The sequence below is a fragment of the Olea europaea genome, chromosome 1, assembly GCF_002742605.1.
Source record: "Olea europaea var. sylvestris chromosome 1, O_europaea_v1, whole genome shotgun sequence".
NCBI lineage: Eukaryota > Viridiplantae > Streptophyta > Magnoliopsida > Lamiales > Oleaceae > Olea > Olea europaea.
In genome coordinates this window covers 14,301,179-14,325,837 of record NC_036237.1, presented here as the reverse complement: position 1 = coordinate 14,325,837, position 24,659 = coordinate 14,301,179, and the positions used below count along the sequence as shown (strand labels likewise).

General features: G+C 33.3%; 1 protein-coding gene across 3 annotated transcripts; it reads right to left on the bottom strand.

The window, feature by feature from the left end:
* Positions 1 to 7,863: 7,863 nt before the first annotated feature.
* On the bottom strand, positions 7,864 to 19,384 carry LOC111395194 (uncharacterized hydrolase YugF). 3 transcript variants are annotated; one of them, XM_023021198.1, is made up of 11 exons: positions 19,069 to 19,384; positions 18,035 to 18,129; positions 17,860 to 17,957; positions 17,674 to 17,723; positions 17,302 to 17,397; positions 17,110 to 17,199; positions 16,217 to 16,309; positions 16,010 to 16,105; positions 15,833 to 15,898; positions 15,578 to 15,763; positions 7,864 to 8,071 (listed from the first exon to the last, which is right to left on the bottom strand). In XM_023021198.1, exons 1-10 carry the CDS (start codon positions 19,264 to 19,266, stop codon positions 15,608 to 15,610), a joined length of 1,038 nt encoding a protein of 345 aa, XP_022876966.1. In that variant the 5' UTR covers positions 19,267 to 19,384; the 3' UTR covers positions 7,864 to 8,071; positions 15,578 to 15,607. The 3 variants fall into 3 exon arrangements, with proteins under 3 accessions (XP_022876966.1, XP_022876963.1, XP_022876972.1); XM_023021195.1 differs by lacking the exon at positions 7,864 to 8,071 and having other exon boundaries at positions 15,432 to 15,763; XM_023021204.1 differs by lacking the exons at positions 7,864 to 8,071; positions 16,217 to 16,309 and having other exon boundaries at positions 15,432 to 15,763.
* Positions 19,385 to 24,659: the final 5,275 nt, after the last annotated feature.

Here is a 24,659-nt window from a genome sequence, read left to right as displayed (position 1 = left end):
AATTAAGCTTTTAGAGGACGTTCTTCAACAAGATATTCCCTCAATAAACGAACCTAGCGGAGGAATCCTTAGAGTGGTAGAATTATTAGTCATTTTAGGTAATTCTTACATAAATTTGGTACAACGGCCCTAGATCATCAATATTTCAAAGGGAGATGTCATGATTTGACATGTTCACTCTGTCCATTTCATATTGTGACATTCACATTCTAATCTCAATGTTATATTAGTTGGGTGCCTCACCATTTCTTGCTGGCCCATATCGAAACTTGTGGGCTTGATCTGTTTTGGAATTATTTTCGAGTTATAAGTCGTGCTCTTTGAGGAAACACGTCTCTCTAGATCATTCTGTCTCTTTTCAACTCTTCGTCTCTTTACCCTTCTCTCTGAGTGATAGATTAGGGTTCTTGGTCACTGTAATTCATATGATCTTGGTGATTTCTCAATCTGATGGTTTCTGATTGTGTTGTATAGTATGTTAACGATTGAGAGTGAGTGGGTTACATTTTAGAATAGAGGCGAAAGAATACTCGAAGAAACCTTTGGTTTCTTCGTACATGGTGTACTGATTCTTGGTTGATACTTAGTGGATCTTGAGTTGTATCACCTGTTGGTGATGCTCAATGGGTGACTATGTCGTAAGACTGAACATCCGAGCCCTTTTAGGGCAAAAACATATCTTCGTGTTCGATTCATTTTATTTTTCTGCAAATCTAATTCTCTACAAAGCGATTTATTTTTTTGAGACTAAACGATCCTTCAACTTAACAAGTGGTATCAGAGCCACTATTTTTCTGAAAATAACCTTTTTAAACAGTTTTTTTATTCTTTGAAATCTTAGATATGATGATCTCTGGAAAATAATTTTTTTTTTTGGTTCTTGAAAACTGAAATTTTTTTTAAATTTCCTTATGACTTGTTTTAACTCGCTCTAACACAGTTCTGACTCTGTTTGATCTGTTGTTCTTTGTACTGGGTTGTGCGAGTTGAGTTGACTCGGTCCGGGTTGTGGTGAGTTCTTGACTCACTACTGAGTTCTGGTGACTCGTTGGCTTCTTGAACCTGCATTGCTCCTCCTATTCCGATTCTGACACTTCATTACTGTTTCCTATACTCTAAAACATTAAGTTTTAGACTCTGGTATTCTCTAGAACCCCCTTTATTAAACTGCAATTGTAATCTGTTTAGAGTTTCCTTTTGGTCATTAAGGTAAGTAATCTTTCACTGCTTACCTTTGTCCAAGATCTCCTGCGAGGATCTGGGAATCTGAGGAAGCAGTGGGTTATAAGGATTACCACTCCTTAGACCACTCTTAACTGACTTTCAATTCTTGTTTTTTTTTTCTTTATTGAATTGTGTATTGCATGATAGGAAGACACAATTACATATATATTCTGCCTTATCAATTCTATCACATTTTTGATCTATTAAAATAAAATACCTGAATTAATATACACTGTGTGTTGTATAAATTTTTTTGTACACATATTTGTCATCATGTCCACATCTCAAAAATTTGAAGTTGAGAGATGGAATGGTACTAGAGACTTCAGTCTCTGGCGCCAAAAACTGAGGGCATTATTGCTGCAGCAGAGATGTGATGCAGCCATTGATGGTAATTGGCCTACAGAAACTAGTGCTTATAGGAGACAGGAGTTAGATGATACAGCATGGAGCACAATTTTCTTGCACTTATCTGATAGTGTAATTAGAAAAGTTGGAGAAACTACTTCTGCTCAGGCCCTTTGGACTAAGTTAGAAACATTACATCTAACTAGAACTATGCCTAATAAATGCTACCTTTTTAGGCAATTCTATAATTTCAGATTTGATCCTACTTCAAATCTGAAAGATAACCTTGATAGATTCACAAAATTGATTCAAGACTTGACTAATTGTAATGAAGAAATTTCTGATGATCAACAAGCTGTGGCATTGTTAAATTCACTAAGTGATAAGTATAGAGACATTAGAAATGCATTAGAATATGGGGGGCAAGAACTTACCATTGATAGAATAACCTCAGCCCTGAAAAATAGAGAACTTGAAATAAAATCTGAGTCTAAAGACTCAAGGTATGGTGAGGGCTTATTTACAAAGGAGAAACAGAACCAAAATAAAAGACAATATCCCTTAAATCAAAATTTAAATAAGAAAGGGAAAACTCAATTCTCCATATCTAAGGGAAAGAATAAAAATCAATGGAAAACTAAAAACCAACTCAGGAAATGTTATTACTGTGGTAAAACTGGCCATGTAATAAAAGACTGCTTCAAGAAAATCTCAGATATGAAAGAGAATGCTAATACTGAGGGATCTACAGCTGTAGCCTGCAGAGATGAATCTGATAATCAAGGGGTTGTTTTAGTAACAACCACCAGAAGAGACCCAAATGAATGGGTCCTTGACTCTGGCTGCACCTTTCACATGTGTCCCACAAAAGAATGTTTTTCTGAATTTGTTGACCTAAATAGAGGATAAATTTAGATGGGAAATGACATAAGTTGTCAAATAAAGGGGATTGGAAAGGTCAAACTCTCATTAAATAAGAATTGTACCCTAGAACTTGAAAACACCAGATATGTCCCAGAGTTAAAAAGAAATCTTATTTCCTTGGGTGAGCTAGATGATAAATACAGCATCATGATTCATAAAGGTTTTCTAACACTTTTGCAAGGAAATAAAACTATCATATCCTCTCAAAAGATAAATGGCATATATACTGTATGTGCTCAATCTGTGATTGATCACTGCTCCACAGCCCTAAACTCTGATCCCAATAAGTCTTTAATTTGGTGTAAAAGGCTTGGACATATCTCAGAAAAGGGACTAATCATCTTAAATAAGCTTGGATGTTTTGGTAAGGACAATGTTAAGGGTTTGGATTTTTGTGAAAATTGTGTATTTGGAAAACAGAAAAAATTACCTTTCAAAACTGGTATTCATAAATCTACTTCTTTTTTAGAATATTTACATGCTGATCTTTGGGGACCAGCATCTGTAAATACTTTGAGTGGATTTAGATACTATCTACTAATAGTAGATGACTTTTCAAGGAAAATCTGGACTTTCTTTCTAAAACAAAAATCTGATACTTTTCAAACCTTTAAACATTGGAAATTAATGATTGAAAACCAAACAAATAAGAAAATCAAGGCTTTAAGGACTAATAATGGTCTTGAGTTTTGCAACTCTGAATTTGACCTGTTTTGTAAAGATAATGGAATATTAAGACACAGAACTGTAATATATACTCCTCAGCAAAATGGTTTTGCTGAGAGAATGAATAGATACTTATTGGAAAGAGTGAGATGTATGATCTATAGTTCTGGTTTTCCTAAGTTTTTTTGGGGATAGGCCCTAAAAACAGCAACCTATCTTATAAATAGAAGTCCATCAAGCGCCATTGATTTTCAAGCCCCTGAAAAGATATGGTCTGGAAAAACTCCTGATTATAGTAAACTAAAGGTTTTTGGTTGTACTGCTTATTCACATCAGAATGAAGGGAAACTAGAACCTAGGTCCCTAAAGTGTATTTTTCTGGGTTATGGAGAGGAAACAAAAGGGTACAAACTATGGGTTAGAGACCAAAATGGCTTTAAAGTCATTATTGAAATGTCATTTTCAATGAAAATGACATGCCTTGTGTGAAATCAACTGATCTTAAAACTTTAGAACCTACACAAATGAAAGAAACCATCCTGGAAAACAAAACTGATGAATTGAAAATCTAGATGGTCTAATTGAGGTGGAGACCTCTCAGTCTGAGGAAAACCCTAATCAAAATGAAACTAAAACTGAGGTGGAGTCTTCAGATCCCACACTTGCTGATTATCAGTTAACTAGGGATAGAGAAAGGAGAAATATAAGACCTCCAATCAGATTTAATAATGAAGAATTTGTCTCCTTTTTCTCTGGTCTGGACTTATTAAATTCTGAACCCTCTTCATTTGATGAAGCAAATAATTGTCCATATTCTGAGTTCTGGAAAGAGGCCATGAATGAAGAAATGAACTCCCTCATCAAAAATAAAACTTGGGTTTTGGTTGAAAGGCCTAAAAACCAAAAGATAATTGACTGCAAGTGGATTTTTAAAATTAAACAAGGGGACTCTAACTCTCAAGATAAAAGATATAAAGCCAGACTGATGGCCAAGGGTTTTACTCAGAAGGAGGGGGTAGATTACAATGAAATTTTTTCCCCAGTGGCAAAATATACCTCTATAAGAATAGTGTTGGCACTAACTACTCACTTTGACTGGGAATTAGATCAACTAGATGTCAAAACTGCATTCCTCAATGGGGATCTTGATGAAACCATATACATGAGTCAACCTCCGGGATTTGAAATAAAGTCTAAGTTAAATAAGGTTTGTTTGTTGAAGAAGTCTCTCTATGGACTAAAACAAGCCCCCAGGCAATGGTATATCAAATTTAACTCCTATGTGCAGACTTTAGGTTTTGTCAAAAGCAATTATGATTCCTGTTTTTTCTATAAAGGTTCAGGAGGACCTGAATCCATTTATCTGTTATTATATGTTGATGACATGTTGCTTGTCTGCCATGATAGATCTGAAATTAATTCATTAAATCAAAATTAAAATCTGAATTTGAAATGAAAGACCTAAGACAAGCAAAAAGGATTCTTGGAATGGAAATAGAAAGAGATAGGAATAATTGCATGTTAATATTGGAACAAGGCATATATGTGAAGAAAATACTTGAGAAGTTTTCAATGCTTGAGTGTAAACCTGTAACCTTACCCATTGCTAACCATTTTAAACTGTCAAGTGAAAGTTCACCTAAAACAGATGATGAATTTATTAGAATGGAAAAGATTCCTTATGCAAATGATGTAGGATCAATAATGTACCTAATGGTCTGTACCAGACCTGACTTAGCTCATGGCATTAGTACCTTGAGTAGGTTTATGTCAAATCCAGGTGAAACACATTGGCTAGCCATGAAGTGGATGCTAAGATACTTAAAAGGAAACTCTGATTTAGGTTTAATGTTTAAAAGAAGCAATGAAGGAGTAAATTTAAAAGGCTACACTGATTCTGATTTTGCTGGTGATTTAGATAAAAGAAGGTCAACATCTTCATATGTTTTCACTTTGTGTGATGGCTGCATTAGTTGGAAATCACAACTGCAAAAATTAGTTGCTCTTTCCTCTACAGAAGCTGAATATATTGATGCTTGTGATGCAGTAAAAGAAAGTCTTTGGCTTAGGGGTTTGTTAAATAAAATAGGTTTTGAAAATAATACTGTTAGAATTTATACAGATAATCAAAGTGTCATACATTTGAGTAAAAATCCTGTCTACCATGACAGAACTAAACATATAGATATAAAATTTCACTTTGTGAGAAACATGGCAGAAAAAGGTTTGATAAGTTTGGTTAAAATTCCTACAGAATTTAACCCTGCTGATTTTGGCACTAAGGTATTGCCTTTGAGTAAATTTCAAAATTGCTTGAAGATTCTGAATATTGCTTGAAATAGTAAAATCAGAACTTCAAGTGTTTAATATTTGAAAGATGTGAACTAATGTGTTCAATTTTTTTTTCACATATTTAGAGCAAATGAGCCAATAGTTGCTATAACTCTAGAGTACTAGTAGAGACCAAGAATTAGTTCAGCAAGGTGGAGATTATTATATTAGTTGGGTGACTCACCATTTCTTGCTGGCCCAGATTGAAACTTGTGGGCTTGATCTGTTTTGGAATTATTTTCGGGTTATAAGTCGTGCTCTTTGAGGAAACACGTATTTTGCCTCTTAAATGGTTGAGGTTCAGCCGTACATGTGGCTTGACTCTCACCCTTGGATGGTTGACTGATCAGATACTTACTTGGTTTTAGCCTTAATTCTAGATCATTCTGTCTCTTTTCAACTCTTCATCTCTCTGCCCTTCTCTCTGAGTGATAGATTAGGGTTCTTGGTCACTGTAATTCATATGATCTTGGTGATTTCTCAATCTGATGGTTTCTGATTGTGTTGTATAGTATGTTAACGATTGAGAGTGAGTGGGTTACATTTTAGAATAGAGGCGAAAGAATACTCGAAGAAACCTTTGGTTTCTTCGTACGTGGTGTACTGATTCTTGGTTGATACTTAGTGGATCTTGAGCTGTATCACCTGTTGGTGATGCTCAATGGGTGACTAGGTCGTAAGACCGAACATCCGGGCCCTTTTAGGGCAAAAACATATCTTCGTGTTCGATTCATTTTATTTTTCTGCAAATCTAATTTTCTGCAAAGCGTTTTATTTTTTTGAGACTAAACGATCCTTCGACTTAACACTCAGCCTGATATCTGTTTTATATATAATGTTGTTTATTTGACAAGTTTAATTTTCATATAGTCAACTTCAAATTTATCGATTACAGGATAATCAAGTTCATTTTCGTTTTACAAAAAATGGTTTTTCATTATATATGTCATCCTTTGTTTCATATGTTTTGTGCCTAATCTATAGTCTTGTAATCCTTTATGCAACAATGCTGGAACGAGTACTGCCACCCCATCGACCACACCGACTATTGGAGGAACTCCTATCACTGGTATCCCTATAGGTCCAGGCATTGGCCTTGGACCGATTGGAAGCGGGGGCTTCAACGACAATAGTTCCAGTACAACTGTATTTCAAAGCACTAACTTATTAATCAGTCTCCTATTTTCGGGCTTCTTGTTCCAAAGGAGGGCCACCAATACTTTAATTCCACAGTTGGCAGTAAAGAATTTTGCATTGAAAATTCTTCCTACCAGGGCTGCTTTTGTTCCCTTATAGCGATATGAAAATGAAGAGAACACAATACCCTTCTTTATAGACTTTATGGGGGCTGCTTTTGAGGGTAGTGGAACTTGTGTCTAGTTTCTATTAAGATATTGTCTTTGTATTTGTGTATATGGAGGCAGGAGTTTTTTTTATGACTAATGAGATGTTGCAAGTTGCTACCATATGCTGATTACCTTTCTGTTTGACTCGAATCATATGTTAGGTGCTTCAATCTACAATATATTAAATATCACATAAAGTGAGAATCATTTTTTGGACGATTCTAATCTTACTATAATTTAATTATTTAAATAATGCATTACTCTTCGTTTTTCAATATAAATTTAAATTATTTAACAATTTAGTTACCATCGATGTATATGTATATTTAATAGATTCATTTCACTTATATGCTTTCATTAAAATATGAATTCCTTATTATTAATTCTTAATTAATTAACATTCACATTCATTTAATTAATATTCATTTTTATTTATTCATCTTAGTGTTATTAATTCTAATTATAACTTAATTAGAATTTCACGTTCAGAAATATATTTCATTACTCACGTCCTTCTATGCTAATTAACATCCGATTTTACAGAATTATAAATCAAATAAATGATTTAACATTCATTATCACATATATATTTCTTGATATTAATTCTTAATTAATTAAGATTCATTCATATTCAAATATAACTTTTACAAAACTTATAAAGTACTTCATAATTGCACATTTAACGTTGACTAGTTCTATTAAAAAGAGTAATGTAAATAAGTAAAGGTGGTACTCTTCAGCGGTACATTTTTTCTGTCACTTATATATAAAAAAAAAAAAAAATGTGCACAGTGGAGAAAGTTTCTTTTGTCACCTATTTATTAAAAAATGTGCACACGTCTATGCCTTAGTACTGATTGTATAAGACTGACATTTAAGGTTAGCCCCCTATTTAGTAGAAATATTTTGAAAATTGTTGTAACACCTCGGAACCTCTATCTCGAGGTTACTTAATTAATTTTTTAGTCATTATAAAAGTTGATTGACAAATTATAATACAAAAAAAAATGAAAAAAACTTTACGGAATAAAACAAGTTATTTTATTGTCTCATAATATATCAAGTAAATTCAAACCACTAATGAAATATAAATTCATCAATTTTGAAAATAAAATTTTGATTGGAAATAAATTTTAAACTAAATGCTAAATATTGAAAGAAAATAAAATTCTTGATCCAGCGACATAGACTCTATCAGCAGTCTCAGCCTCCAACTCTGATCCATCAAGCATCTGTAAAAATAATTTAGAATATGGAATGATAATACAAATACACTCTGCATGGATTTCACATCAGTATTTTCACAATTTAATATAAAAAGCAAGTAAAATACTCATATAACTTAATTTTCTAGTGGGATAGAAACCTGGCCATCTCATTCTCAATATCTACTTAGGATATTAAGCCTTATGGCTGGTTTCTGTATAGATTTACATAATTATACCCTATGATATTACGAACAAGATCCTTCTTTGATTTGGATCACATAATAGCACACAAAATACCTAACTTAAAACATTAAAAAGTGAAAACACGAAATCACTTGGTATTTAGAGAAATTCATAGCTAATTCATTAAATTCCATGCATACTTGAGGTGCTTAGGACTGAAAATTCTTGCGAATAGATCTCGAACGCACTAGAAAACCTTTTTTTTTCTTTTCTTTTCTTTCCTTTTCGTTTCTTTTTCTTTCTTCTCTCTTCACGACTTTTTTCTTCTCTATCTTTTTTTTTCTCTCTCTCCGTCTCTCTCCCCCTTCTTTTCTCTTTATCTCTATTCTTTTTTCTCTACGATTTTTTTTTTTTTTGAGTTGAAGTGCACAAAACGAGGGTATTTATAGGTGTGATTATAATAATAATAATCTACCTAGAATTTTAATAGAACTCTTATTAGAATTTAAATTGAACTCTTAACAAATCTTACCAAAGAAAATTCTAACTACGTGAGGATAAGATTCTAGGGTAGCTGTGTTAAAATTCTAAATTTATCTAAACACCTTTATATAAAAATATATATATCTATAATAATTCCACATATATCCAAATATTAAATTCTAATTTCGTCGAAACTCTTACTTTCAAGGTGTAAATATGTTAAAATTCTAAATTTATCTAAATACTTTTATATCACATAATTCAATAATAATTTAATAGATATCCAAAATAAAATTAAAATTTAATTTCGTGTAAAACTCATATATCCAATTATTAGGAATATTAACACAATGTCCTAGAAAATAGTAAAGTTGCTAAGTTACTCTAAAATAACAAAACGTGCATTTATGCCTCATAATATATTGCATGTATGTTTGGGATATTACATCTTCGCCTTCTTAAAATAATTTCGTCCTCGAAATTTACCTTGGTTATCTAAAAACTATGGGTATTTAGCTTTAATATCCGCCTCATGTTCTCAAGTGGATTCTTCCCCCGCATGATTCCACTACTGAACTTTTACCAGCGAAATTTTTCTATTTCAAATTATTTGAATCTTCCTATCCAAGATAATTATTGGAGCTTCCTCGTAAGTTAGATTTGGATGAACGTCTAATGATTCAGGATTAATCACGTGGCCAAAATCTAATATGTATTTTCGAAACATAGAGACATGAAAGGCATTATGTACTGTTGAAAGTTCGGGAGGCAATGGTAGCTCGTAAGTCAAAATACCCACATATTTTGAAATCTTAAAAGGTCCTATGTATCTTAATTGGAGCTTTCCCCTTTTGCCAAATCAAATAACTCCCTTTATAGAAGTTATTTTTAGGAAAACTTTGTCACCAACCTCGAATTCAAGATCATTCCTTCTATTATCTGAATAAATTTTTTGTCGATCTTGGGCAATCCTTATTCTAGCTCGAATCTTTTCAATAACTTGGAATGTTCGCTCAATAATCTCAAGCCATAGAATTCTTCGCTCACAAGTTTCATCCCTATAAGTTGGAGATCTGCACCTTTTATCATACAAAGCCTCAAAGGGGGGCTATTCCTATGGTAGTCTGATAGCTATTATAATAGGAAATTTCTACCAATGGTAGATTTTTTCCTAGCTTCCTCCAAGATCTAGGACACATGCTCGAATCATGTCATCAAGAATTTGAATAGTCCTCTCCGACTGCCTAACTACCTGTGGGAGAAAAGCAGTACTGAAGTTTAACTTAGTCTCCATTGTCTTGTGCATACTTTTTCAAAATTTTAAAGTGAATCTCAGATCTCTATCTGATACAATAGAGACTAGGGTCCCATGTAATTTGATCGCTTCTTTAATATATAGTTGAGCTAACTGATCCATATTAAAAGTTATCTTTACTAGTAAAAAAGGATTTGACTTTGTCAATCTATCAATAATAACCCAAATTCCATCATTTTCTCTATTTGCTTTTGGAAAACCAACTATAAAATTCATGGCAATATGCTCTCATTTCCATTCAGGAATCTCTAGTGGATTTAATAATTCTGATGTTCTGCTTTCACTTGCTAGCAAGCTATGGACTTCTCTACAATAAAGCTATTTTTCTTTCCATGTTTTGCCAACAAAATATGCTTTGAAGGTCATTACACATTTTTGTTCCAGCAGGATGTGCTGCACATGGGGCGAAGTAAGCTTCTTCTTATATTTCTTTTCTTATTTCTCATCCATCGATACACACAAACTTCCTCTAAACATCAATGTGTTCTCTTCAGCTAGCTCAAAACTCTTTCGTTTGCCCGTGCCAACTTCACCTTTAATCTTTTGCAAAAAATAGATCACTATATCGTGCTTTCTTAATTCGATCTCGAATAGTAGGTCGAACTGTAGGGGTAGCAATTCGTGTTGCAATAGATGCTAGAGGTAAGATTACCTCAAGTTGTAAGTGATCTATATCTCTGAATAATGATTTCTGTATAGTGGGTAAAGCTGTCAAATGTCCTACTATCTTCCTGCTTAATGCATCAGCAACTACATTACCTTTCCTGGATGATAATGAATGGCAGAATTATAATCATTTAGCAATTTTAGCCATTTGCCTTGTCTCATGTTCAATTCTTTCTGGGTGAAGATATATTTTAGGTTCTTGTGGTTCGTAGAAATATCACATTTAGCTCTGCAAAGATAGTGTCGCCATATCTTTAGTGCATGAACTACTGCTGCTAACTCCAGGTCATGCGATTGATATTTTCTTCATGAGACTTTAGTTGTTTGGAAACATATGTGATAACTTTACCATACTGCATAAGTACATATCTCCGATCTTGCTTAGATACATCGCTACAGGTAATAAAACCTTCTGACCTTTTGCGTATGATCAAGACTGGAGTTGAGGTCAATTTCTGTTTTAGTTCCTAAAAGCTCTGTTTGCACCTATTCGTCCATTAGAATTTCACGTTTACTCTCTTTAGCTAAAACATTGGGATGTCAATCTTTGTAAACCCTTCAATGAATCGCCTATAATAATCTACTAATCCCAAGAAACTGCAACCTTCTCTAATATTAGTTGGCCAAGGCCAATCAGCAATTTCTTTAACTTTACCTATGTCAACTTCAATTCCTCAGGCTACAATTATATGGTCCAGAAATCCTACTCTATTGAGCCAAAATTTGCATTTTTTTGAATTTGGCATATAGCTTCTCTTTCCTTAATATTTCAAGAATAATCTTTAGGTGTTCCATATGTTCATCCTCACTCTTTAAATAGATTAGTATATCGTTAATGAAGACAATAACAAACTGATCCAAATAGTTATGAAAAAACTCAATTTATGAGATCTTTGAAGACTGTCCGTGCATTTGTCAAGGCAAAGGGTATCACCAAGAACTCATAGTGTCCATGTTGTCTTAAGAATGTCATTTGCTTTAATTATCAACTGATGATAGCCTGATCTTAAATCAATTTTCGAGAAGACCTTGGCAACTTATAGATGGTCAAATAATTCTTCAATTTTAAGGAGGGAATAATTTTTTTAATTATAATACGGTTCAGCTCTTGATAATCGATGTACATTCTCATTGATCCATCCTTCTTCTTTACGAACAATATTGGTGCTCCCATGGTGAGACACTAAGTCTAATAAAACCCTTGTCAAGAAACTCCTACAATTGTACTTTCAACTCTTGAAGTTCTACCGATGCTATACTATAAAGGGCCTTTAAAATTGGTGGCACTCATTACGAGGTTAATAATAAACTCCACCTCTCGATTTGGAGGCATTCCTGTAAATCTTCTGGAAATACATCTAAAAAATATCTAACCACACTAACTTTGTCGATGGTTAACTTCTTCTAATCAATGCTAGTCAAGGACACTAAGAATCCTTGAGCAAACTTCAATTCCAACAAGCGCTCGGCTTGTACTACTAAGTAGGGGTAGAGATTTCACCCTTGTTCTAAAGAAATAAAATTCTTCTTCATCGGGTCGTTGAAAAATTACATCATTCTCGAAACAATAAATGGTTGCATGACTTTTCGACAACCAGTCCATTCCAAGTATAAAATCAAAATCTTTCATGTTTAGGTCGACTAAGTCTGTTTTTATAATCTTCCCATCCATTTCTAAATTTAGGTTCCTCGATATATAATTTGCATTAAGCACATTCCCTTCTTATTGGGACCTTTTTCCATTCCTCTTAATATTTTCATACCATTTATGCTTGTTTAAAGAGCCAGTCAACTATTTACAACCTTCACCAATCTGGTCATCGTCAAAGGCTATACTAGAGCCTTCTCTAGAACTCCCTGATAAGTACCTAATTAAAATTCTACCACTGCTTTCCTAATGTCAGTTTTTAGCCCACATTCAAAACGTTGAGCTCATCACTCTTCTATATCCACGAGATGTGGGGCAAATCCAAATATCTCCTCAAACTTTTGCTCATATTCGGTGAGCATCATGTTTCTCTGCTTTAGCTCAAGGAAATCTGCTTCATTCTTGTCTCTTAAAATAGTGGAAAAGTACTTCTGAAGCACTATCTCTTTGAAATGTGCCCATTTAAGGTTACGCTATTGCTCCGCATTACGGGATCTATTAGTCATCTCCCACCAATGACATGTTCCTTCTCCATCATAAATACTACACAAACGATTTTTTGTGTGTCAATGCATTCCATAAACCTGAAGATACGCTCAAGATGGCGACGCCATTCTTTAGTAGCCAGTGGATCAAGGCCACATTCCAACACGGGGTGGGTGCATTTTGCACAATTGTTCTACAATTGACAATGATCCAGGCCTACCTCGTAGCTGTTGTTGTGTTTGCTGCTACGACATTTTTGGTATAGCAGCTAATAATTTTCGTGTTAAGTGAGCTACAATCTAAACCTTAAATATGGGAATCATATATTAGAAGCCATTCAAGTCAATTCAACTATTCTGACATAACTGGCGACATTAGAATACTTGAGTATATATAATGTTGTTTCTGTTCAATATATTCTTATTGTTTCCAATAAGATTTGACTAAATATGTTTTACATTTTTTTAGTTGGTTTGCAATATTGCTTTTCTTCTTATTGATTTTAATAACACACAACTAAAAAGGCTTCTGGATAAAGAGGGCGTCACAAGAAGAAAGCTTAAATTCTAAGCTCGCCTTAGGCAATTTAGCTCTTTTTAACAAAGCCTTTCATTCTTGTGAATACACAAATCAAGAAAACTCAAACAATAAATTTTCCATTATATTTTACATAATCACTGCTTTACTCAATTACTTTTCTAATTCTCATCATGGCTTTACGAAAATAAATATCGTAATAAATTTTTTGTAAAATATAACAATTCAACTTTCTACAAAGAAGATATATCAAGTTCAAGCAATCACTTGTTAACTTTAAAATAAATTAATTTCATACATTAGATCGTTGGTTAGAAGTTTATCATGCTGGTCCCGATATTGTGTCGATCAAAATTTATATAAATCTTTAACATACAAAGAGCTCTAAAGTTTTAATTTCACAAAGTCTACAGGAAAGATTGACTGGGCATTGATATTATGCTGTAACGCCTCGAAACCTATGTTCCGAAGGTTAATTCATTCTTTTAGCCATTATAAAAGTTGATTGACACATAATAATACAAAAAATTGAAGAAACTTTACAGAATAAAATAAGTTATTTCATTATCTCATAATATATCAAATAAATTCAAATTACTAATGAAATATTAATTCATCGATTTTGAAAATAAAATTTTGATTGTAAATAAATTTTAAACCAAAAGGCTAAATACTGAAAGAAAATAAAATTCATGACCAACTCCGATTCATCAAGCATTTGAAAAAATAATTTAGAATATGAAATGAGCATACGAATACACTCAATATAGATTTCATGCAAATATTTTCACGCCCCGTTTGATAGCCATTTTTCTAAGAATGGGAATGAAAAATATAGTCATTACAGGACTCACCCAAGAGATATAAAATCAAATATGGTAGCTTGATGTGATAAATACCGATCATATTTTTCATGTTTGTGATCGAAGAATTGGAATCAAATGGGGACTTAATATAAAAAGCAAGTAAAATACACATGTAGCATAATTTTCTAGTGGGATAGAAACTTGACCGTCTCATTCTCACTTAAGTCATACTCATTCTCAATCTCTACTTAGGGTATTAAGCTCTATGGCTGGTTTCTGTGTAGATCTACATAATAACAACATATGGTAGTACAAACAAGATCCTTCTTTAATTTGGATCACATAATAGGACATAAAATACTTAACTTAAAAATATTAAAAAGTGAAAACAAGAAATCACTTAACATTTAGAGGAATTCATAACTAATTCGTTAAATTCATTGTGTACTTGAGCTATTTAGGATTGAAAATTCTTGCGAATGGATCTCACACGCACTAGAAACCATTTTCTTTTCTTCCTTTTCGTTTCTTTTTCTTTCTTCTCTCTCCCTCTTTTTTTCCCTCTTTCTAACATTTTTTCTTCTCTCTCTCCCTCCCCTTCTTTTCTCTCTTTCTCTATGCTTTTTTCCTCTACGAATTTGCCTGAATTGAAGTGCACAACAGGAGGGTATTTATAAGTGTGAGTATAACAATGATCTACTTAGAATTTTAATAGAACTCTTAACTAAAATTTAAATTGGACTCTTAACAAACCTTACCAAAGAAAATTCTAACTACATGAGTATATATAAATATATTAAAATTTTAAATTTATCTAAACACCTTTATATATATTAAAAAAAAAAAAAACCCCGATAATAATTCCATATATATCCAAATGTTAAATTCTAATTCCGTTTGAAACTCTTATTTTCAAGGTATATATGTTAAGATTCTAAACAGTAAATACTTTTATATTAGATAACTCCATGAAAATTTAATAGATATTTAAAATAATATTAAATTTAATTTTGCATAAAACTCGTATATATCCAATTATTACGAATATTAACACAAGGTCCTAAAAAATAATAAAGTCGCTAAGTTACCCTAAAATATCAAAACAACATTAATGCCTCATAATATATTGTACATATATTTGGGGTATTACAATAGATTTTGTGAAAAGTGAATTTTCTAGAGAATGTGTACTTAAGAAATATGAAAAGATTTTGATTTTACATGCAAAATTATTTTATTGGGAAAATTTATAGTTGAAAATGAGGACCAAAAAATTCGCTCCACAGAAGAACCAATTATTTGCAATCAAAGAAAGATACATTTTGTACAATGTATCCAAGAAGTACAAAGATTTGTACCAGAATTGAGGGAAACATTACTATAGATAGCTGTAGCCAATTCCCAACCTGCATATTATCCAAAGAGAGACGAAAACGTTAAGAGAGGATGGAATTCTTTATGGCCACCCCGCTTTCAGCTTGAATGAACTCCTTAACCAACTTCAAAACTTCTGCCGGCTTCTCAACATGGGGGATGTGACCACAGTCGGGTATTTCACGTATAATTGCATTTGGTAGTTCACAATGCAGTCTCTGTGTCATACAAATATAAAGTCATGCTTCTATAATATCTCAAATATAGCAAAGCCAAAAGACACTTACCACACCTAGCTTGCTATCAATAATTTGATCATTTTGACCCCAAATTATAAGCGTTTTCTGCTTTACCTGCATAATGTGGCATTTTGTAGAATAAAGAGATTGTGTGCAGCTATGCGCACGAGATAATTTTCGTTAACAAGTAAAAGTTTATATATAGCAATACAAGTTTTCTCTTACGTGTTTAATATCACCACTGACGTTGTAGCCTCCACTAATCATAAAATCAACAGTTGCATCCTCCCACCATGGTAATAGACAATGTAGGCGACCAATCTGGGATAGTAACTCGAAAAATCAAATTTAGTCTCGCCTAAGAACATTAGAGTATAATATGAAACAAGAACCACATAAATGCAACTGCACGACATAATTACAAATGCTCACATTTGTCCAGTCAAGGCTGGTACTAAATGGTATGCTATTAAAAGCCAATGAAGTTGCATATAGGCGCAACAGGATACTCTTTAATACATACGCCTGTTCAAGAAATGAAGACGGTTTAAGAATGAAGTGTATGATAGTGGATTAACCTAAGGTTAAAATGAATTATAAATTCTAGAAAGAAATGCTCTTGTTATAACTTATAATAAAATATACTTAAGCTTGAGAATCAAGCAATATTTCTAATGCTATCATTTTGGAGGTTTACCTCTCAACTCTGAAGCCGATAAAAGGTTATCGAAATGGGAGAAGGGAATCTTTCTACACTTCTGCCCTTGCTTGGTACCAAAATTCCTTATGACCTTCTATTTTTGAGATTAGAGCAGAAGAACTCTGTAATGGCGGAGAAGAGTTTGACCCATTGATGGGAACAATGGAGAAAGGAATAGGTGATTCGACCAGAGACGAGGAAGATACCTAGTTAAAAAGACCTTAAGAAGGGGTACTGGCCAGCCTAACATAAAGAGGACTGCATAACTCACAGCAGAGAAGGGTTTGACCCATTGATGGGAACAACGGAAAAAGGAATAGGTGATTCAACCAGAGACGAGGAAGATATCTAGTAGTTAAAAAGACCTTAAAAAGGGGTATTGGCCAGCCTAACATAAAGAGGAATGCATAACTCCACGCTCCTCTTGGTATATGCTGATACATAGTGTCAGTTGATCGAAAGCTTGACGTTTTTCAACAACATTACCACGATAGTTGCAATTCGTATATTAGAAAAAGGATGACTAATTTGTCAACTAACTTAAGACGATTAATTATCTTCATAGGACTCGAGCATTCAACAAATACAACAAGCCCATCAGTGTGATTATTCTTGAAGCACTCACCCCTGTATATGCGACTGCTTTGGGTAGCTTTGTAAGGTTCCCTGTACCTTCTCCATAGACGCTTGCATCAATGAAAACCAGCTTATCAACCTGAGGAAACACAGAATCTCCTCGAACTAAGCCGTAAGATAATGGTGGCAGTATCAGAGAAAACAGTCAAAGTACAAGTAGTTTCACGTTCCCATGACTTACAGCTTCTGGATAGTTCACTACAAAATCAATTGCAACAGCAGCTCCAAGACTTGGGCCAACTAATGTCATCGGCCTCTTGATGTAGGATTTCCAAAACTATCGAAAACCAACAAAAATCAACCCAGCCTTTCAGAAAATAAAAAGGCTAATGCTAGATGCAATAATTCTCAACCAAGAACCAGTTGGCAGCACATCATAATTTCTTATATGAGGCATTAGAGTAATTATCTTTTGCCAAAATGAGCAGATAGCAAAGACCAATGACGTGACTTCTATCCCGGCATCAAGGGAAAGAAGTCACTTGATCTAGATATTTCTTTCATTTTTCTTTGTAAACGTAATATAAATGTCACTGACAGAGCAAGTGGATACCTGATAAAGATGCTCACGTTTTGAAGTTACATTGAATGAGCGAACCTTCTCTAATAAATGCGAGGAGAAAACAAAAAAATGGGCAAATTATTGCATAGAAAATTTGTGATTAAACTTGAATTCCCAATTGAAATTTGAGGAATGTAAGAGGAAAGAAGGGGAAAAAAACGAACAGAGACAACATGCCTAAATCAGAGAAGCCCCACCCTAGAATATCTACTGCCCAGGTCTCCAACCCAGCCTCCTCAAGCAATGGGAACATATATCTCCATTCTAAACAGGAGCTGAAGAATAAGAAGAGATGACTGTGGAAACACATAAAATGAGCAATGTTATCGTGTCAATTTCCTAGGATGCAAACCTGTCGAAGCCGTGGAGAAGAACCAATGGATCAGTATTGTCACTTGTCTTTGGCTTTACACAACTACTCATGATACAATTTTTTGAAAAACTTACCTACAAAGAAGACAATGGGACGTAAGCATGGAAGTATGATTATAAGCAACATTATGCAATGTCAATGAAGCTTTTTAAGTTAGATTGGTTTGAATATCTTTATAAATCTATAGGAAGACCTTGTAAAAGCTTGCCCGAGTCAAATAAATACTAAGCATTGTATTTAATAGTCACTTTTTTCTCTTGATGTCGAAAGAATACCCGAACACCAAAGAAGACTAAGCAAATACTACACCTCTAAGGGTAAACCTGGTTCAGTTCCCCTTCCCCTAAAATTATGAATTCAATGTAACAATGTTAACAATTAAGCAATATTCTTAATGAAATTGAAGTCGGCTATATGAATCCTTTTTCAGCCACTCCCTTTATCACATCTTTACTCCTACTAGAAGATTAATGACAATCAAATCCTTCACCACTAAATCCTTGTGGCTGATAACTTCTTTAGGTCTACACAAGTCATATTCCAACAATCTAACTCATCATTCCCTCAATTTATCCTTGATTCGTGTCAAATTCACTTGTTGATATATTCAAAGACACTTACAAACAAAAAGAACTAAAAGCTTGGAACTTTAAATTGCAATATTTTTTCATTAGAAGCATAACCTTTTTAGTTATAGAAGAAAACTACAAAATGTTAGGATATATGTTACCACGCAAATTATAAATTTTCGCGAGCTACCGAGACCTTTTGTGTAGCAACCAAACAGTTTTAAAGCAGAAATGCGAGAAGAAATGGATAAGATACACTAAATTAAAATACATTAGAATTCAATGATGAAAATCATAATACTTTGCAAGTTATGAGACCTTACAGGAAGCCATTAAACAATTCTAAATCAAAATAGAAAACCTAGCTCACTAATTTATAAACAAGTATTGGAATACAATAACACCTCGTAAAAACAGAAATTTCACAAGATAATGTGAGCTTACATGCACAGGCAGCCTCTCAATCCTTGAGGACAGTGTTCTGGCAAATGAGTCCTTAATGTTCTCAACTTCTTTAGGAAGAAATGATGGAAATTCACTAGCCAAGACTGTAAAATTCCTGTGGTTCGTGTATTTCTTGGCTTGGAATCCGGTGATAAGTGGAGCTCCGGCTGAGACTGAGAGGGTGGCGGTAATGAGCATGGTGGTTGGACAACCCGACTCCGAACTCGACCAACACGACCTGCCAAATGCTTCTAGAACTGCTTGGGAGTTGGGAGAAACTGGGTGAAACTGCCGATAAGGATAAACAGCGACAGAGGTCCCCCAATCTTTTTTTATTTTTTTATTTTTTTTTATTTTTTTTTTTAACAAGGTGTCCTATTCTAGACTAATCCTTGGGTCTGTGATCCGGCCCCTCTTCACACAATCCGGTTAATCGCAGGATGTGCCTCCAACTGGCCAGGGTCCGAGCGCTCCTCACCTGGTTTGACAAAGTGCCAAGCAAGCCAATCCAAGTTGCACCTTGCCTTCCAAGAATAATCCTTGCCTTCCAAGTTCCCACTTGCCTTCCAAGAATAAATCCTTGCCTTCCAAATGTTCCCTTGCCTTCCAAGAATAAATCCTTGCCTTCCAAGAGCCCCATGTTTCGAACTCACGACCTCTGCTCTGCCAAGTTTGACAGCGTCCGTCCTTTACCAGTGGAGAAGTGTCCTGGGGCCAGGTCCCCCAATCTTTTGATTGCACGACAGATTGATTTATTAGAAGACTTGTAATGTTTTAACATTCGTGTGGTAGATGATTTTCATCTATTTAGAGCATCTTCAATAGTTCTTTATTTTAAATAGCATTTTTTTTTCAAAATAAAAAATGTTGAAAATAAGGAATGGAACTTTTTTATACAACTCTAACCATACTCTTTGTATCTTCTAAAATTCACGCATAAGACTTACATATATTCACGTATGCTCGAGGCTTTTTCAAGACACCTTGCATATGGGGTATGCATGTGATAATGTGATCATTTCGTAGACCGTATATGCATGCTTATGTCAAAATGCGCAAGCATTTGTATTAAAATTGTATCAAAATTAGACTAACAAAGTCCCATTTTTATAATTAAAAATAAAAAGGTGAATTAAACCTAACAAACATCAAATTAGTTCAAATCACCTAACCCCATGAATTATTTATGTAGTAATCTTCTGTAGGATTTTGATGTTTAGAAAAATTAAATTTTTCGTAGAGTTGCAAGCTATCTTCGTCGAGCCCGAGCCTCCTTATGCAATCTTCCTCTAGTTTACTAGCAGGTGATGCTAGTAATGTAAAATCTTGAATTATTGATGATTGTGATGATGAGAAAGGGGGTTGACAAAGATACATTACCATGTACAAGATGTAATAGAAATTCTCGAGTTGAAATAAGGGAGTCTAATAAAGATAATTTTGTGTTGAATGACACGAAAGATGATTTGTACATATGAATAAGAAAAGATTGAATCTGAATCGATAAAGAGTTAGACAAGACCCGACTTAACTCAACCCGGGCAATGCAACGGGTCAACGGATCATTGGTTTCAACCGATAACCCCGTCATTCAATCGATAGGTCAATATCCGTCAAAATATATTGTAAATATTTAACTTATGTTATTTTGGTGATTATAGATCAATCTGTATGATAAAATTTAACAACAATAAATCATATATTGTGAAAAATTCATTTGCAACTGCTATTTATAATGATTATAAGGATGCGTTTAATTGCAAGTGTGGAATTTGCATGGAAAAAATAAATTCTAGGTAATTAATTGCCTAGAATTTATTTACATGGAAAATGTCAATTAAATGTGTTTAATTGATTTAATTTTTAATTTAGAAAATATTATACATGTCCGATTTTTATCGGTGGGTATATGAGAGAGAGTGAGAGAAATAGAGAATGAATTCCTTGAAGAAGAAAAAAAATCCTACTGTCCCGAAAGAAAATATTTTCCTTGATTTTGAGAAAAATATGATCATGTGACAAAAGTAGAAAAATGGTTTCCATGAAAAAAAATATCAGTCAAACAATACAAAAGTAAAAATTTGGGTGAAAAAACACATTTTTCATGGAATATATTGACAATCAAACGCATCCAAATATGAATTTGAAGTACTTGCTTTTGCCCAATTTATGTTCTTGCATAGTGAATCTTATATGATAAGTAATCTAGTGCTATCTTTCTATCACTGTAACGATCAGACAAAGGCATCTAAAGAATTAATTTGATAAGAGTCATCAATGTTAAGTATTAAATCAACAAAATATAGTCAGATACAATAAACTACAACCCAAGATTCAGTCAGCAAATGAAGAGACCTAAACAACAAGCAACATGGAAAGAATATCAAAAACCCTGAAAATCATGTGTCCTCGGAACTAAACAATTGAAATGGGAAGCAAACACCATACAACACAAGTAATTCTTTTAATTTTCATTCGGTGTTGGGAATTTTCTTTGCTGCAAATCAATTGGGAATAAGGCTCAATTTTTAATTTTTGGTGTTTGAGATTTCCTTGCACATAAGAGGCATTTTCACCTAAGGTCAAGTAACATAAGTGCATCTTGAAAAGTATGCATAGTAGGGAATTACCCAATAACTCATAGATTTGATATTTTACAACTAATCAAACTGCTAGGCAATTTGTTGTCAAATGACCTCTCCAAACTATGATGTTAACTCGATTTTAATTTTAGTCAGCTTAGAACAAATGACTGAACAATATATCGACACCACAAAAGGGACGACCCAACCCCAATTTGGATAAGCCACTCGAAGCGACTTAATTTAGTAGAGTTGCTCATGGCCCGACCCATTTTACTTGGATGGCTTAGCAATGGAACCCGTTTAGAAGCCCATTACTCTTTGTGTTGGGCCTTTTGGGTCAATACCTTAACCTAACATAACTTGCCTTATTTGGTTAAATGAACTGTGTCCTCCATTGCCTCCAGTGTGTGCGATGTGCGATTTTGCTACCTCTTCTTCTCCATCTCTCTGTCCATTTTCAGTTTGCTACCTTTGTGGTTAATCTTTGTGAGATCTTGGCTTTCGTTTGTTTGTGTGGTATTGAATAGCAATCGTCAAGGGGGAGAAAATCCGGTTGGGGTGTTTGGTCATTGCGGGGTTGTGGTGTTGATTTGTGGTGAACTAAGCCCGATATCACCTTCATTGTTGTGGGTTTTCACTCTACACTAACATATTCATAATCTTTCTATTGGAGCACATGAGAAACAAAGATTATCATATTATGAAAAGAGATGACTACGCTCTGGAAACTAAAATTCATTCATTCAACAGACTTGAATCTCATGTGAAGTGCGAGCTTATTATATGGAAATCTGCTGCCTTAACAAAATTCCAAAAACAGATACTAAGTATTTCCCAATCTGCTGCCTTAACTAATTACCTACCTTGAAAGTCATATGCTCTTCTTTAATAATCCCATTATAATGAAAAACAGAGACGTTAAAAAAAAAAAAAAAAAAAAAAAAAAAAAAAAAAAAAAAAAAAAAAAGAGAGAGAGAAAAAGTGGATGGTTCATCAAACTAACAAATCACATTATAATGGGAAAACGAAAATGAGAAATAATCCCAAAAGCTATAAACAATATGTTCTTTTAATCCAATTAAAATCAATTTTTTGACCGTTATTTCACTGTTTCAGCCGTTATTTTTGAATTTTTCTCTCACAAGTAAAACTCACTTTATCTCTAACGGTCAAAAAATTAATTATCAAAATTCTTACCAAACAAGCACTTACTCTTTTTCAATTTTCACTGCTTATTAAAAATTATAGAATCGACAACAAAAAAGAATATTAAAAGTCAAAGCAGCTTTATCAATCAAGAAAGTCAGAGCTTCTAAGTTACATAATTTATAGTTTTCTTGGAATATAACAAGTTAACTACAAGGAAATTCAGAAATTGAAGATTTATTCTTGGGAGGGGAGCAAACTGCATGAGAAGGCTGAAAGGTTTCACAGCATCATTGAAAAATTTTAAAAATTTTGGGTTTATATGTGCCCGTTCGGTTTACCTAAAAAATGGGCCAGCGAGTTTTTAGAAACCTGCCGGTGCAATAGGGTTTAGAACAAGTTAGTTGCAAAGTGATTCAAAAAGGTCACCCGATCTGGGTCCAATTTAACGGTTTTCGGATCGAATCGGTCAGTCTAATCTAAGTTTAATAACACTGATTTTGGGTAATGTATTTTTGTTGAAATTTTGAAAAAAATGTGTAAAGTTCAAGTATTGTAGTATTTATAACTTTAAGCAATATGCTTTTCTTTTCTTTTTTTCCTTTTTTTTTTTTTTGAAAATGTGAAGAATATGTATAAAGTTCAAATAATGCATTTTTATTTATTTCTTAGTTTAGAATATTTAAAATTGATAAACACATAATTACACATAGACATGTATATACTTGTAATGCTGGATGTTCGTAGTAACTTATTGCTATGCATTATTCATTTTAGAACCTTGTTATTTATTCTCTATTTTAATATTTTTCATAATTGACATAACATTATTTCTCTTTTTTAACATTACTTTTCTCTATCTTATTTTATCACTCTCCATTTCTTTATAAGCAGTGGCGGACGCAGACGTTTCGAATTGGTGGGACACAATCGAACTTGAAAAAAATACAGATTTATGTTTATCTCAAATATCACCAAGTTTATCATCATTTTTATCTCCAACATCATTTTCATCACTTTTATCTCGTGATCATCAAAAGAAAACCTATATTTACGTTTAAATTATTTTTCCATTACAATCGATTCAAGTGAAAAATACAAAAATCACAACAATTCTCAATGTTACGTCATCGATTGCACTCCAATCCAAACAAAGACAAAAATTACAACAAGAATCCATTATCATAAAATCACCAAAACAAGATAGAAATTGGAGCAATTAAGTGATCCCCAATTTAATTTGATAAGAAAAACAAAAGAAATCATCGAAAAGAAATAATTTCCTGAAGAAAGACACATACAACTTTTCATGAATGAATCTTTTACGTTCTTTAAAAAAATAAAACTTCATTCAAAGCTTTTAGATTTTTTGGGCTCAGGTTCTTCTGCTTCATAACTTATTCAAGTGAACTCACCAAGACCCACTATGGGTCCGCCAGTGTTTATAAGCCCAACAGGTGTGAAAGAAGTTTCAAAATACCAAAGAGCAAAAGTATAATATAAAAAGTGAGTTTGATTCTTTGAATATAAAGAGTCAAACACACTCTTCATTTTAAATTTTAATTATAGAGAACTTGTTGAAGCCCTCAAAAAATGTAAACTCTTGAAAAGAACGAAGCTAATATCTGAATTATGCTCTTTAATTTAAATGACATTGTCCAATATAAATAAAAATAATTTTTCCTTTCATAAACCAGCTTTTTCATATTAGGTGAGAGCTAATATCTGAATTATGCTCTTTAATTTAAATGACATTGTCCAATAAAAATAAAAATAATTTTTCCTTTCATAAACCAGCTTTTTCATATTAGGTGATGTCGATGTGAGTAGAGAAGAAGAGAGTCGATGGAGAAGCTGGAC